The following is a 16,653-nucleotide window of genomic DNA, read 5'->3' as shown; positions in this document are numbered from 1 at the left end:
TAGCAATTCTTGACCGGTCACCGGTGGTAAACATAATGTCAAAGATTATTAGACATTCGAATGGTACAATCTGAAATTATAGCATGTAGTATAATCTAGCAAATATTATGAATAAATAAGTTCGACAAAGTTTTTAATACGAGTAATAAAGATCTAACATATCATATTATATTTAAATTTTTCACATGACATAATTGTCTTATATGTGAGTTAGAAATTTATTTATCAAAATTTATAGTCGATGAATAATTTGATATCTTATAAATTTATGATCTATAACTTAAGTTGTACTCTATTACTTTAATTTTTGTGATATATATTGGTAATTAATTATTCACTTCAGAGTACAAAGTCTTTAACTGAAAACTTTTTTTTGGTTCAATATGACTAGACTTGTAATATTTTTTTTTAATGAGAAAACATTATTGGTTTTGATAATTTTTCTATTTGTAGTACAAATAATAATTAACTTTAACTTGTTTCAATATAACTTTAAATTTGATTACACAACTTAAGAGGCCAAAAGCTAGTGTTTTAATGCAAGGAAAATGCTAATGACAGCCCTAAGGGCTGTCACTAACAACTTATTACATGCTTAAAAACTTGTACATTATATATTAAAAACCGCCCCCTGATTTTCCTAACAGCAAGGTACAAATTTTAATGCACCCAATTAGTTTTTACTAACAACCTTAAGAGCTGTCACTAACAAATCCCTTAATGTAATGCTAATTTATGTGTTACGTGATTCGTGGGGAGACTTTTGAATTAAAATAGCAAAATGTATTACTGGTACATAAAATAAATTGTCTTAATTGTATATGTTATCAGAAAAATAATTAAACACAAATTTAGTCAAAATGAGAAAATTTTAACCACTGAATTAAAATCAATGGTCAAAATTTATAGATGATTTAAAAATCCTCACCATTGATATTTATCTAATGATCAATATTATTCTAATGTTACCTTTCAAGTTAAAAACAACTTAGAAAGATCTTCACCCAAGTTTACATACAAGTATACAACTATGTGGTTGTAATTATTTGCATTTTGGATAGAGATTTTTTAAAATTGTTTTTAATTTCATAGGTGAAGTTGAGAATATCTTGACCATTATATTAAAATCAAATGTCAAGATTCAAATATGGTTTTTGAATCTTGACCTTTGATTTTAATCCAATGATCCGGATACCAATTTTACATGTAAAGTTGGGTTTTAACTTTAAAGGATCTCAATCCGTGAGTTTTTGACAACGTTACTCTTGCTCACACCATTTTAAGCAACGTATGGATAGATGTTTCTATTTACGAGTAGTTTTTTTATTCCTTATATGGTATTTATGTTCCTTCATTACAAAGGTGCGGAACAATTACCAAACTTACAAAGGGTTTGTAATGAAAAAGCAAAATTAACAGAAAATCTTCTAGTTAAGGAACAAAATAATATTTTAATTTTAGAAAGAGGTATTAAGGTCAATTAGCTACAATAGTGGTGTGTTCATCTTTCCTTAATACTATTAAGGCAACATTAGATGTGTTACTTTATATGTAGACTATTAGGCATCTAATAAAACTCATGTCTTCCCTTACTTTTTTCTTATTCATCTGTTTTTTTTCTCTTCTAAAACACTCCAATAACACCCCATTCTTATAACCCTCTATTTTTCATCTATATTTCCATTATTTTATTATTTTACTTATCTTTTACAAAAAAATAAATAAATAAATACTTTTTATTAATAAAACATTACATTCATTATAAATAAAACATTAACATAGAAACTAAAACATTACAAGGGTTTAACTGAAAACATTTTAAAACTAGTAAAATAATTTTTATACATATATTAATACTTGAGGGGATAAACTGTAAATAAATTATATATAAGGAATATAAGATTGTTCGACACTTAAACTTAGGTGTGAAACCCTTCACATACTAATATATTATTATTTATTGTTTAATGAGTAAATGCATGGGACCCCATGATTTTTATGGATTAAAAAAACAATATGTGAGTGTTCTGCACCTAAGTTTAGATACCCGACAACCTTATATTCCCATCCCCCATATATATATATATATATATATATTATGGCTGCCCAACTTATCTTCTTCTTCAATCTTCTTCACCCTGTAAATATATATATATATATATATATATGATAATCTTTTTTTTTTGGTTTGCAACGGATCTCAAAACAATTTGGGCCCCACAAATACCATCAAACGCTCGTCTAAGTTTGGAACAAACCCTTCGGACGCGACAATGGTATTAGCGTCTTTCTTTGGTGGAGCATCAAACGACGGGAGGACGCTCCTATAAGGAACGACCTTATAAACACTTGACAATCCAAATTTATCAAAAAGATGTTTTTGTTACTGAATATTTACATATATATATATACAGGTTAACATTCCGGTGAGAACAGTCTTAAGATAAGAACGGTGAGAACACTTGAAAAACATCATTTTGATGCATTAAAAGTCCATAAAACTAACATAGTGCATAACTAATTATCATTATTTAAGTGTTTAATAACACATTGATCCGTCAAAATCGAGAAAATCACATTTTTTGTTTTGTGCATCCATCTTGGATGCATATTCATCAAAATGATGCATCCAACAAAATACGTGATTTTTTCGATTTTGACGGATCAATGTGTTGTTAAACAATTGGATAATGATAATTAGTTAAGCACTATGTTAGTTTTATGGACTTTTAATGCATCAAAATGATGTTTTTTAAGTGTTCTCACCGTTTTTATTTTAAAACTGTTCTTATTTGATTGCATATATATATATATATATATAATGGCCAAATTTAATTAAAAAGATCACAATGGAATTGAGTCATAATGTACATATTCAGTTTTATGTTTTGAAAAATGTTAAATGAAGCTCTTAAAATTTTACTCAATGTGCATAAAAAGTTTGTACTTTTTCATATCAAAAGTCCACCCCCTAAATTTTATGATAAGTGTACAACGATTTAATGTACGTTAACGAAAACCTTTAAGGCTTCATTTAACAAAATATTAAGTTTTTTATATCTTTATTTTGATACAGAAAGCTTGCCACATGGTTAATAAGAGTGTAAATTTATAGACTACTAGACTTAAATGCTTAATTCAGATGAAAATTTGAAAATTCCTTTTTTAAAATTAGAAATGATGATTAATCACCTATTTTTACGTGAAAGAAAGTATTAATTTTTTTTCAAAATTGCTATAATTTTTATTAAAATGTTTCGGTTAGACGCCTAAGAAATAAAAGGAAAGTTACAATTACAAAAAGAAAGGACTCAAAAGCCATGCCGGCTATGAGAGTCAAGACTTTCTATCACGGTTTGAAATTCAATAATATGACATGAAAAACTTTTTATCACGAGAAAGTAATGTTTTATTTGTTAATTAAGAAAGTATAATTGATTATTTTTTATTACAATTTGCGATGCTACAACTAAAACTTATTATTAAAATTAGTGTTTATTGTAAAAGTATTAATTTCAGGAAAAGAAAAAGTTTAGAGTAATGAGAAAATCCTATATAGGTGTTCTTTGTTTTCAACTAAATTGATCAAGTATTTCAAGGATTTGTCTCAAAAAGTATTCAACTGTGTATACATAGATTGTAGTAGACTAGTCAAATGTTCGCGCGGTGTGGCGGTGAGATGATTGGGGTGATAAATTATATAGTGTGATAGGTCATAGGAGGTGAGCGATCATAAGGATGATAAGTGATGGGAGCCTGACAGGTTCCGCCTTTAGCCATACGGGTTCCGTCATCGGATTTAAAAATTCGTCGAAAGTATATCGAATGACATTTCTAATGAAAGAGCATAAAATTTTAAGAGCACCCATATAATTTTTATAATATATGGATGTACGGTTTTTGAGATAAAAGATTTTGAATGACGTAGAAAAATAAAATGATTTATAGAAGAGAGAGAAAAAATGAGTAGTTGGAATTAAGGAGGGAGAAAAAAAAGTTGAGAGATTGAGATTTAAGGGTATTATAGGTATATTAAGTGATGATATTCAAACTAATGAATAAAAAAGAGAGGTAATTTGGGTAGATTCTTTTTTGAGAAAATAACAGGGGTAAAGGTAAATTAGGGGTGTTTATCAAATCGCCAAACCGTCAAAACCGGGATACTTGGATTGGTTTGGTCGGATTGAGTTGCTAAAGTCTGGTTTGACGGTTTAAGTTTTGAAAAACCGGGTTTCTTGGTCCGGTTACAGTTTGAACAAAGAACAAACCGTCAAACCCAACTGGGCAAAAAATTTATATGTAAATATATAATATATATTCTTTTACTAACAACATATAATTTTATCACAACAAGCATTTGGAGGTATATTTATAATCTACAAAACTTTGCAATGGATACTATATAAAAGCAAATTAGATGGTGATCCTACTGGAATTCTTTAGTTAAAATATGTATATAACATGAAATGTCTGTGCAATTATGCATCATTTGATGATATAATATGTAAGTTTAGGTGTATTGTTTTTTTTTTTTTATATATTTTCCTATGTTATATACAGTAGTAACTAGTAATTTTTTATTTTTATTATTGATTACAGATTTGATATTGCATGTTATGAAAAGGGAAAAAAAAAGTTGAACCGGTTAAACCAGTTTATATGATTTAGTTTGGTATGGTTAGACAAAACACTTGGTTTGGTTGGCTACATGTTAAAACTGGAAATGCCGGTTTGGTTTGATATTTAGTCAAAACCGGACCAAATCGAACCACGAACACCCCTAGCGGTAAATGCTTTATAAGGTAGTATTAAATATTGGAAAATGATTAATCAACCTAATCTTAGTCTTATCTATATATCTATTAAAATAGTAGTTATCTTAATATTTTAAAACCTATTTAAAGATATTTTTAAAAATTGACACATAAGCTTTTATCCCATGTGTCATTTTTTAAAATTTTTATTATAATTATCTTATTTAAACGTATTTAATGAATTCCAAAAATTCTATATATGACAAAGATATTTTAATAAATTCTCATCAAATATAAATATTAATAAAATATTTTGGGGTTTATGGAATTTGTTATGGTCATCGTTTGATTTTGAAAAAAAAATATATATTTAGATTTTTACGTGTATATTCAACTTAATCAGGTTCAATAAAATCATTAACATGTAAGTTTGTTTGTTACTCACACATATAAATTATACTCGGTATTTTATAAATAAATTTTTTATCATTAAACCAATTCTTTTTATTATCCGTGTCAAAATTATTTTAAAAAAGTAAATTTAATAACCGCACATCGTGAAGGTAAAAAACCTAGTATATATATATATATATATATAAAAGAAAATCTTAGAGAAGCTTCCCTTTCACTTTTTCGTTCTTTTCTTAATTACTCTCTTTTCTTTAATATTTTTGAGATTAGTCCTCTTTTTTTAATCACCCCTCTCCAACGGACTATAGATACACTAGTATCAGACACACACATAAAATAAATCTATATTATGATCACAGAGAGATAAACACATGATTCATTATTATACATATATATCCCTATATGTATATGTATACACAAACAGACATATATCATACATGACACAAGTACATATTTAGATCTACTCCTACTCCAACTCTTACTCTCCACCTGCAGCTTACCTCATTCTTAAATTTATTCACAAGAGACACCCATCTCACCAAACGTTCCCATTTTTTTTTACTAAATTCAGTTTAATTATTTCTATCTATCTCTCAATGTCTCTGTTTTTGTAACAAAATATACATGATCACCAGCAGCATTGCCGGACCTCGGCTCCTATGATGTTACAGAATTCCATGATTTAGCATTTTGATACATAGTTATCACATACATATATTTATCTATATTATATGTGTGAATATATATAGAGAGAACAATGTTTAAGTCGGCTAGATGGAGGAATGACAAAAATAAGATCAAAGCTGTATTTAAACTGCAGTTTCATGCAACTCAGGTAATTTATATATATATACATTTACACTATAATACTATATCATACATATACATTTTTTTACAATTCATTCGTTGTTAGGTGTACGAAAATACCGAAATGATTGGTTTCATTATTGTTCTTTTATAATGGGCATTTTGTGTTTTTTCATAGGAATGCAATTATTATATCTATATTTATCATCTTGATCTCTAAAATAGTCAAGTTGTAAAATTCATCAAAACATAAATAAATTATATTATGTACTTTTTGGGCTGATATTGTTTAAGATTCTCTGCTTTGGTTTTGCGTGTTTGTATGATTTAGTTCATTAGTACTAATTTCAAGATTCATGGGTCTGACTGTTTTACTATTGTCACTGTGTCTTTCTTGTTATTAAAATAGTTAATAGCCAGTGAATATTGGCTATGAATCTGTAATCCATTATATGCTTTTATGAAAATTCATAAGATTTAATTTTTTTTGTTTTTTGTTTTAATGTTTCTTTCCATTTGGTTCAAAAAGATTGAAACTTTGTAAATGCAGTTAGTTAATTGAGAAACACATGTTTGGATCAGAGTCAAGAAAGTGGTTTAGTTAGTGTTATATGATTTTTGAGACCAAATTTTCTTGGTGGTCTAATTTATAGTATTTGGATGATCTGTTTTGTTCATGTAGCTAAAACACTTAGCAGGGGATACTTTGATCATCTCTATAGTTCCAGCAGACATTGGAAAGCCGACAACGAAATTAGAGAAAGCGAAAGTTAAAGATGGAAGTTGTTATTGGGAAAAACCACATTATGAAACTGTGAAATTCATTCAAGATCCTAAAAATGGAAAGCTTCAAGAGAAAATCTATCAATTTGTTATGGCAACGGTATGATTTGTTTCAGATATTTTGAGTCGTTTTCAAGAATTCCACATTTAGTAAACTTAAAATCAAAGTTAATTTTGAGGTTGTTCATTTTTGGCAGGGCTCCTCGAAATCTAGTAGTGTTGGTGAAGTTTCAATTGATTTTGCAAATTTTGCTGAAGCTACAAAGATTTCTTCTATATCCCTTCCATTAAGAAATGCAAATTGTGATGCTTTTTTGCATGTTAGTCCCTTCCCCCTTTTAGTAATACATATTTTTATTTTTTTCTCTGGTTACTAATTTGTTAGTATATCGAAATGGATCCTTCTGTTTGTGTCTGATGATTGTGCGTTTCTTTTGAGATAGGTATCGATTCAGTGGGTTCAAGACTTCTTAGATAAAAGGTAAATGCATTTTCAAAGAGTCTTTTCTTTAACTTATTCAAATTCTTATGTTAATGCTCGATCAATTTAAAGGGAAACTGATGGAGGTGAAAATGGAAACCGGCAAGATAGGAGTTTAAGGGCTCAGTTAAGCAACAGTGACATAGAAGAAACTATTAGAAGCAATCCTAGTGAAGTAAGTTCGGATTTAACATTCTATGATGTATGTGACATTTGACTTGACATATAAATTTAACAGAAAGTTCTAACCAAAGTTTATGAATTCTATGGACTTGACAGGACCATGGGACTTTGATTCGTGAAAGAGATCGTCGGGGATCTAGTGGGTCTGATATCACATTATCAGGTTCTGATATTAGCTCAGGTTTTGATACTCCACGAGAACCCATACCCAAGAAGACTAAATCAACTTATGAACCACCGGCTACAACAATCTATGAGGAACGTCACATGTCACAATGGGATTGGTTAGATGGTTCACCGCCTGAGTTGAGCACAGATGATTCATCAGTAAGTCCCGGGGAGCTAGTGTTGGGGGAAATACCAGAAGAGGGTTCTACTGAAGCCGTGATCAAAAAACTCAAAGACGAGATTGAAGTTTTAACTAGGCAAGCTGATGTTTCAGGGTTAGAACTACAAACTCTTCGTAAGCAAATCGTGAAGGAAAGAAAGAAGGGTCAGGATCTTTCGAGAGAATTAGTTGAACTTAACCAAGAAAAAAATGCTTTCAAGGAGGAATGTGAAAAGCTGAAGGCAAACAAAAGATGTACAGAAGAAACAAAAGTCAAAGTCAAAGTCAAAGGCGATCCATGGGATCTTGTTGGTGAACTGAGACAAGAGCTTAACTATGAGAAGGATTTAAATTCCAATCTCCGGATACAACTACAAAAAACACAAGAGTCGAATGCTGAATTGATTCTTGCAGTACAGGATCTTGATGCGATGCTGGAAGAAAAGGATTCAAAGCTGTCAAAGCCAAAGTCAAAATCTCGTAATTTTGAAGTGGTTAAATCGGAGACAGATGAGGATGAAGATCAAAAGGCATTGGAAGAAATTGTCAGAGAACACACTGGTATGCAGGAGACGTATATACTAGAGCAAAAGATAACTGACCTCTATAGCGAAATAGAGTCTCACAAAAGAGATAAAAACGAACTTGAAATGCAAATGGACCAAATTGCTCTTGATTATGAGATCCTAAAGCAGGGAAACCACGATATGTGTTATAAACTTGAGCAAAGTCAAATTCAAGAACAACTGAAGATGCAATATGAATGTACGTCTTATTCTGTCGTCAGTGAACTTGAAGCACAGATTGAGAGCTTGAACACCGAGCTCAAAATGAAATCTGAAAAGCTATCAGAGTCAGTTCTTGCTATTGAAGAGCTGGAAACGTATGTCAAGGACTTGGAGAAAGATTTAGAAGATCAAGCTCACGGGTTTGAAACAGATATTGAAGATCTTATGAATGCTAAAATTGAGCAGGAGCAGCGAGCCATTCGTGCAGAGGAAAGCATGAGAAAGATGAAATTACAAAATGTTAATACAGCAGAGAAGCTTCAAGAGGAATTCAGAAGGCTTTCCACACAAATGAATTCAAGCTTTGAAGCAAACGAGAAGGTTACGATAAAGGCAATGGATGAAGCCAATCAACTGCGCGTAGAGAAAAGGTATCTTGAAGAAATGCTTAAGAAAGCCAAACAAGATTTAGATAGTATTAACGTTTATTATGAAGAAAAACTGGCTGACCTTTTGAGTCAACTAACTCAAAAGTCAGAACAACTGGAGAAGATGGAGAAACAGATCGAAGACATTACCCGCACACTTGAATTACGAAAAACCAGTTACAGAGATGAGTTAGACAGGCTAAAATCAGAAATACAGAATCTTGAAGGTGAAAGAAAGGATCTTGAAACCATTAAAAAGCAAAAAGATGCCGATTATGAACAACTGCAATCAGAAACTGAACGTCTTCTATCTCGTTACAATGAGATGGAGATTTCTTTGATTAATAACGAAACGGAAAAAGAGAAGCTAAGAAAGCAGATATCGCAACTAAAAGGTGAAATCAAGAAGAGTGAAGATGCAATAAGTAGCATGGAGAAGAAGCTTAAAGATAGTACCAAAGCCGTTTCAAGAAACAATCCTCGCAGCTCAAAAGAGGTTACAAGTTTAAAGAACAGAATAGAACTACTCGAGGTAACCATATCTTATAAATCTGTTATGAAAATCTGTTTGTTGATAATAACTAACCCGTTTACTTGATTCAAATTTTGATCATCAGGGACAAATAAAACTAAAGGAAGCCACTTTGAAGAGTTCCGAAAATACATTTATGGAGAGAGAAAAAGATCTTCGGTGTAAGATTGAAGATTTGGAAAGAAGAATGAAGGTTGTTGATGAAAGCAATGCCATTTCAAAGGTAGCTAATAGAATGAAAGTTTGGATCTTTTTTAAGTTCCATTTTCACATGAGTGATCGATGATGTTATTTGTAATTGCAGGCATCTGCAGCTGATGAAATCGAGTTGTTAAAGAGACTAAACAAATCCATGGAAGTAGAACTGCAGGAAATGCAAGAAAGATATTCAGAAATAAGTCTCAAGTTTGCAGAAGTCGAGGGTGAAAGGCAACAGCTTGTAATGAGAGTAAGAAACCTCAAGAACTCGAAGAAATGATACTTATAATGGAATGTTGTATCGTATAGATTCGGAAATATATGGGTTTTCTTTCATTTTAACCACGTAAGTGTATCTTACGAGTCCATGTCATGGATAACATACGAAATATACGTAGCAGTTTACATTAGGGAGTCTAGTCGATATCAATGCCCGTGATTTTGTGAAAATTTATGTGTGTAACGAGTTAGTTTGGCATAATAGACTTTGTTGTTCGTTTATTTGCTTTGATGTCAAACTTTGGATTTTCCTTTCGAAGTTGCCAATTGGAAATGGTCTTCTTTATCTTACAGGCCACTTCGTATCATTTATTAAACCAAGCCGACGCGTCGTGATAAAAATTTAATATTGGAAAAACAAAACATGAAAAAAGAGAAAAAGGAAGGAATACATAAAAACTACTAATTATTGAAGATAATTATTTACTTATTAGATATAACCCGCGCGTTGCGGCGGTGAGATGATGGGGGTGATATGTCATAGAGTGTGATAGCCAAATGTCTTAGCCGTACGGGCTCCGTCCTCGAATTTAAAAATTCGTCGAAAGTATATCGAATAACATCTCTAATGAAAGAGCATGAAATTTTAAAAACACCCATATAATTTTTATAATTTATCGATGTACGGTTTGTGAGATAAAAGATTTTGAACGAATTGGAAGAATAAATAATTTATGAATGAGAGAGAAAAAAAATAATTTGATGAGATTTGATGAGAGAAAAATGGTGTTTGGTAATATATAATTAATAGAAAGGGCATTTTAAAAAAGTAAATGTTAATTAAAAATTGAAACCCTATTTGCTTTATAAATATCGAGTCGGTAGTCGTATTATTAATCAGACTGTTGACCGTTAAGAAACCGCGTATTTTATATCCAAATCGACTTTACTAATCGGGGATACCCGTATCCATAAATACTCCTTCCACATTCATTCATTCTTTCTTTCTTTCTTCAGCCAAGAATTGGAATTCACATTTACATCAATGTGATCGCATATAGGTTCTTCTTTCTTCTTTAACATCACATTAATTAGTTGATTAATTCATTAATTACTGTTCATTGATTGTATTGTTAGGAAATTAGGGCCTTTGCCTGAGATGAGTCCTTTGCTACTAATCTGTTATTTTATTTATCTTTGCTTTCCCAGTCTCCTTTGTGAGTGAAGACTTGTTAATTATCGATACGGTCGGAGTTAGTTCTATCGATCGTTTAGGATTGTGGTATGTGTGTACTCTGTTATTCTTATTTGTGAGCTTTATTATAATGATACTTATATGTTTGTCGTGTACTATCTTCCTAAATTTGTAGGCTTCTTATTCAGTGTAGCGATAGAATACTTGTGTAGCGATAACTATCTTACTTGAACTTTGCGTGCTTCTACCTCTTCTTTCTCATTACTTCTGCTAGTTTTTCCGTATACATGATTTCATAATGTAATTAATTGGGTGCGGGCTGATATGGTACATTACCATAATCTGGATGACATGCTTGTATTGTGTCCATCCTTGGGCGAGAAGGGAAAATTGGGCCAAGTCTCAATGAGACTGCTAGAAAAGTGGGTATGAGCTTGTCATTAAAGCGTCTAACTATAAATTTGCTTGGATTGTGCTAATTGAACATGCAAAGATTAATCTTTCACATGGCTGGATTGAGACCTTTTTATGTGAGGACTGACCTCTCACATGGCTGGATTAAAGGAGCGAAAGTTTTGTGAATTCTTCGTTTAGGTTGGTTAGTGTCCTCCTCGTTCATTTGTAATTTGTAATTATGTTTAGTGATTCAATTTTAAACAATATTTGGATTTCTGTCTTCTGTTGAAATGTGGCTTCTGAAAAGTGTATGCTCTTTGTTTTGGTTGTATGTTTTTTTTTTGGGTAAAAGGTAATCTACCCTGGTTAGCTTAAATATTGAAAAAGTTAGATGTGCATCCGGGGCGGTCAGTACCGTGGGAGGGTACCATGATACCACTACACTAGATACGCTTTACTTTTTGTTGTATGTTGTAGAGCATGGTCCTTGCTTTTATCCGAGCAGGAATTCTAATCAAATTTTGGTATAACCTGTAGAATTGGGTGCAACTTTGCGTCATCCCTATTCCCTTGGTAGTTGGCACTTCATATAATACTTGTCTGTCCTAATTAAATGGTTGGGTTATTGTTTAGAGGCTTTGGACATATAATGCTTTGACATTTATGTTTTTTGCTGCTGGTTATTCCTGGTCCTAATCAAATGGCTGATTTACTGTTTAGCCATTTTCTAACTCTTTTATATTCATTTTGTTGGATTACTAGCAAGAGCAACTACATCACATTTTGCTGGCCAGCACCTACTTCACTTCCTAGGAATCATGTGGTTTTATTAGGCTAATTCTCACTGACGATTGTTGATATCACAATATGGGGAGTTTGTAGAGTTCCTTCGAATTTTTCTTGTGAATGAGTGATAATTTATTGGCTACTTGTTTATTTGTAGGGTTACGTTTGCACAAGTGCCTATCCTTTTGATCTTCATTATTTTATTTTGCCGGTTTAAGTAGGTTGGTATTATCTTTACTATATTAGTTACAATTGCTAGAATTCTATCAACATATCTGGTTAGTTCCAAGTTCTTCTCAGTTATCAGCTAGGTGGTGTGTAGGTTCAACGAATTGGATGTGTGGCTACCATCAACCATGAAAATCATGATATGTGAGATTTTAGTTTTTGATCACCAATATCAGTTCGAAAGCTATTTTGTTATTCGTGCTTATTACATCTTTTTTTGGTGTTTATTTAAGTTTGTTCTTTGGTATCACTGTTTAGAGCTATAGATAACTTCTTCATATTTCCGGTTTCGAATTCATTAATGATATTTGAAATTCAAGCTATTATTCTTCTTTACTGTGACAGAATCTTCGGTTTAGGGTTTTGTAGGTTCAACAAATTGCGGAGATGATATGTGGAATTCATGATATGTCAGATTTTACATCTTTCCGTTAGCATTTTTTTCAAGTTTATTTTTTGGGTTTCTCTGTCAGCTATTTTCTTGTGTGTTTGTAGGGTTGTCTGTTTGGGAGGGATCCTGGCCAATAGTTCCATCTCTTAGCGTTTGGTTGAGTGTGTCTTACTCTTATCATCTTTCTCATCATAATTACTGTCATTTTTTTTATGTCTGCATTAATCGTTCTGTTAATTGGTAAAAAATTACATTTTGTAGGCCTTTACTAGGAAAGAAAAGTAAGGGAAATCAAGTCCTTGCTAGATTGATTCGTTCTTCTTGTTGTACTCTCTATTTGATCGTTCAGATCTTCTTTTCACCTTCAAGCACTTCTCCTATGAAATCTATTTGTAATTTTTGAGTTTTTGCCATTTTTGGTATCATTTTCAAGAGTTTTTAGATAATTTCTTGTTAGTTTGTAGGGTTTTGTTGGTCATGGAGGGATCTTGGCCATCAGTTTCATCTCTTTTCCAGCAATAGGTATCGTTAGGAAATAGGAAAGCAGGGTAATTGCGTCCTTGCCACACAGATCTGTTCTTTTTTATGCACTCTGTAGGTGATCGTGACAATCTTCCTTTCCCTTTCTCGCACTTTTCATCTGATATTCCTTTTCCTTGGATCTATATTCCATCACGGCTAACTTTAGAATCTTTGGGTATGTTTTCTTTCATAGACTATCATCAGAAAGTGTTCTCAAGGTCTCATGACCAGTTTTTACGTTCGAGTACCTGCTCACGATTTTATACGTTCATCTTACATTTTTTGTGTGTTTTCACAATGACATTTGGTTAGATATTCCATGTGTGTTTGTAGGCAAGGGATCCATGATATTAGGTTGTAGATTTTGATCATCATTCTCGGGTCTAAAGCCATCAGCTGGTCTGTTAATTTTTTTTCTAACTAGAGTCATCAAAATTAATTTTGGTGACATTGCTTTGTCTTCTACAAGCGGAAGGTGCAACGGAAATACTAATCCCATGTATTTTTGTTGATCCTGTCATTGCAAAATCTAGTTAGTGTTTTCTGATTGGTAAATTGATGGTTCCTTGCAAGTTTATGTTCACTACAAATGATACGGGTGGTATTAGAGGCTATAAGTTGGCATTATCTTGATATGTTCTGTGTTTTTTATGCCTATACTATCAGCTGGATGTCATCATTGTGAGGTCTTCCATACTTCTAATACTTTATTGTTATTGTCTGTAGTATACCACTACGGTTGTCAGCAGGTGTTAGGTGTATGGATTTTTTATAGGTCCTATTCAGAAGGCAGAGCATGGGAGCTCGAGACCTTGCTAGACAGATTTTTCTTCTTGGTTATGAACCAAATATATGCATCTTAGAGTTTTTGACTGTCTTTGTTTTTCTACCAACTTAAATAAAAATAAAAAATTTAGCAGCAGGTTTGAAAAACGTGTTCTTTTAGGTAATTTAACTATAAAAAAGAGTTAAAAAGTCTGAGTCTTAAACAAAATCAATTTTGTTATCTAGGTATGTGAAGTTTTATGAAAATGTTGATCCTTCCAAGATGAGTAAAGATGGTCAAAGCTGTTGTTCTAATGGAATTCATGATCCTTACACATTCCAAAAGTGAATACCTGGCAGGAGTGAAGCAGGACCTGCAACACAATCTGGTGACTAGTTCCTTTATTTCTTGGGTAATTCATCGTGTTCTTTTTACTTATTATCTGGTATCTGTTTAAGTAAAATCTGTTCACTATGTGTCTCTTTTGGTTTTTTAATCACTAAACATGAAAAAAGTGCTTCATGCTGTTTATCGACTATCAAAGTTTGTTAGTGTGGTTGACGTGCTCTTAAGTGTGTAGTATTTTATGCATGAAAGGGGGTTCTTGATATTCTTGTTTTGACTGTATTGACTTCACGTATAGGGAGTAATAATTTTGTAGACTGTTTTATATGTTGTTGAAAGTACTTGAGACGTCGGGGTGTCTAGATCTTTGGCCTCCCTTTTTTTGAAGCATCATTATGTTGTACTTCCTGCATGAATGATGGTACTCTTAGACTAATCGGACTATGTCGCCTCCCTTATCGCCATGAACAACAATCGGAGTGGCGCTTGGAACGATTTTTGCTTTGTACGCCCGATTTTGGTCGCTCACTACATCCCTTTTTTCATTTTTCAATGCCAACTAATGAGTACGTACTTTCTTTTAACCACTTGGGCTTTGGCACGTGGCGGTTAGTCTTCCCACCCCAAAGATAACCTCACTCCAAGGTTTTTTGAGGGGCTTCCTTTTTAGTGAGTTGGCGTCACACGGCGGAAGGTTCCCTTTGGGGTTTGTTAGCCTTATAGAGTTATAGGACCAACCTTTTTTTTTCTATCAAAGCAGTTCTAGAAATAAACAAATACCTTACTTGTTTCAAAAGACTGCATACTTGCAGCTTTACTTTTTAAAGGATTGGTTCCGACTCTGACTAGTGTTAATTTGATTTTGGTGTTACATATCATTATCATACACTATTTCTTTGTAATTTTTGTGTATACATACATTTTTTTTTTTAAGGTGAATTTTGCTTGAAACTTCGTGTTGCGATTCGACAACGAGAGGTCTAACATACGTTATCTTAACCGTGTCCGCGCTAGAGAGCTTTCTTGAAGTAGAAATGCCTATTTCAAATACCCAATGGGGGTTCCCCTACTAATCCGCCGAAAGCACGACGATTAATAACGGTAAACCCTGCCCCCTCAGACTTGAACCTGGGTATACCCAAGTCAAGCCCTCATGGAAGGACTACCTTATATCTCAAAGTTGGCCGAGTAGAGATTCAAACCTGAGACCTAAAGATCACCAAAGAACCCCATACCATTACACCAACTCATTAATTATACATACATACTTATGTAATAAACATATCCTCTACTTTATTGTGTTTTTATTTATCTTTCTTCAATCAAATAGAGCGTGTCTGTAAACATTCAACCCATTGCTGGAAGAACATAGTCATTTACATAGTTTTGTGTTATTATTCATCTTTCTTAATGTATACTTTAATGTTTTTTGTTTATCTTCAAGTCATTTCATTTATAATATAAAAACATAACTATACAATATATATAGGAAAAAATGAATTTAAGGTTAATATTGTTCAATGAATAAATTTTTAGTCTCCATGAATTATATTTATATGTTTTCAAAAATTAATATGTGAGTGTTCCACACTTAAGTTTGAATAACCATCAACCTTATATTACCATTAATCCATTATATATATGTGTGTGTTGATTCATATTGCTACTAACACTAGTATAATTTATAAAGTAAATTACACTTTTCGTCCCTGAAGTTGTCATGTTTTTCACTTTTCGTCTTTTAAGTGAAAAAATTACAATTTTGACTTTAAAGTTGGCAGATTTTTTCAATCATCGTCCCTCACCAAACGTCGTTAAGTTTCAGCCGTTAAGTCGGACACGTGCAAAACACGTGAGGGACTGCACTGCAAAAAATGACAAGTTCATGGACAAAAATTGAAATTTACTTTTCTATTGTCATCATCTTCATCTTTTCCGGCTGATTTTCGTCTGAAAATTCGCCGGAAAACTTAAAATGCCGATATCTCACTCATTTCTTCGAATTAGACCATGAAACCACCACTAAATTTCTCAAAATTAATTTCCGTATGAATCATAACCAAAAGATTTCAGATTCAACACTTGCCAGAAAACTCAAAATACCCATAACATGGATTTTGAGCAATATTTCTGTACGATTTAGTTTGTTCCAAGAATGCAATATTTCTGTTT

At 32.2% G+C, this 16,653-nt stretch overlaps 1 protein-coding gene and 1 long non-coding RNA gene across 2 annotated transcripts; both read left to right on the top strand.

Moving 5' to 3' along the window:
- The first annotated feature begins 5,602 nt into the window (after positions 1–5,602).
- LOC122585108 (myosin-9-like) lies at positions 5,603–10,134 on the top strand. The gene is made up of 8 exons (XM_043757206.1): positions 5,603–6,000; positions 6,655–6,855; positions 6,953–7,075; positions 7,199–7,236; positions 7,309–7,411; positions 7,516–9,435; positions 9,521–9,658; positions 9,740–10,134. Exons 1-8 carry the CDS (start codon positions 5,923–5,925, stop codon positions 9,911–9,913), a joined length of 2,775 nt encoding a protein of 924 aa, XP_043613141.1. The 5' UTR covers positions 5,603–5,922; the 3' UTR covers positions 9,914–10,134.
- A 634-nt stretch (positions 10,135–10,768) lies between these two features.
- LOC122585090 lies at positions 10,769–14,727 on the top strand. The gene is made up of 2 exons (XR_006321662.1): positions 10,769–10,913; positions 14,382–14,727. It is a non-coding gene; the product is annotated as an uncharacterized LOC122585090 (long non-coding RNA).
- Positions 14,728–16,653: the final 1,926 nt, after the last annotated feature.

This window comes from Erigeron canadensis, chromosome 1, assembly GCF_010389155.1.
Source record: "Erigeron canadensis isolate Cc75 chromosome 1, C_canadensis_v1, whole genome shotgun sequence".
Taxonomy (NCBI): domain Eukaryota; kingdom Viridiplantae; phylum Streptophyta; class Magnoliopsida; order Asterales; family Asteraceae; genus Erigeron; species Erigeron canadensis.
This window is presented reverse-complemented; position numbering and strand designations above follow the sequence as displayed.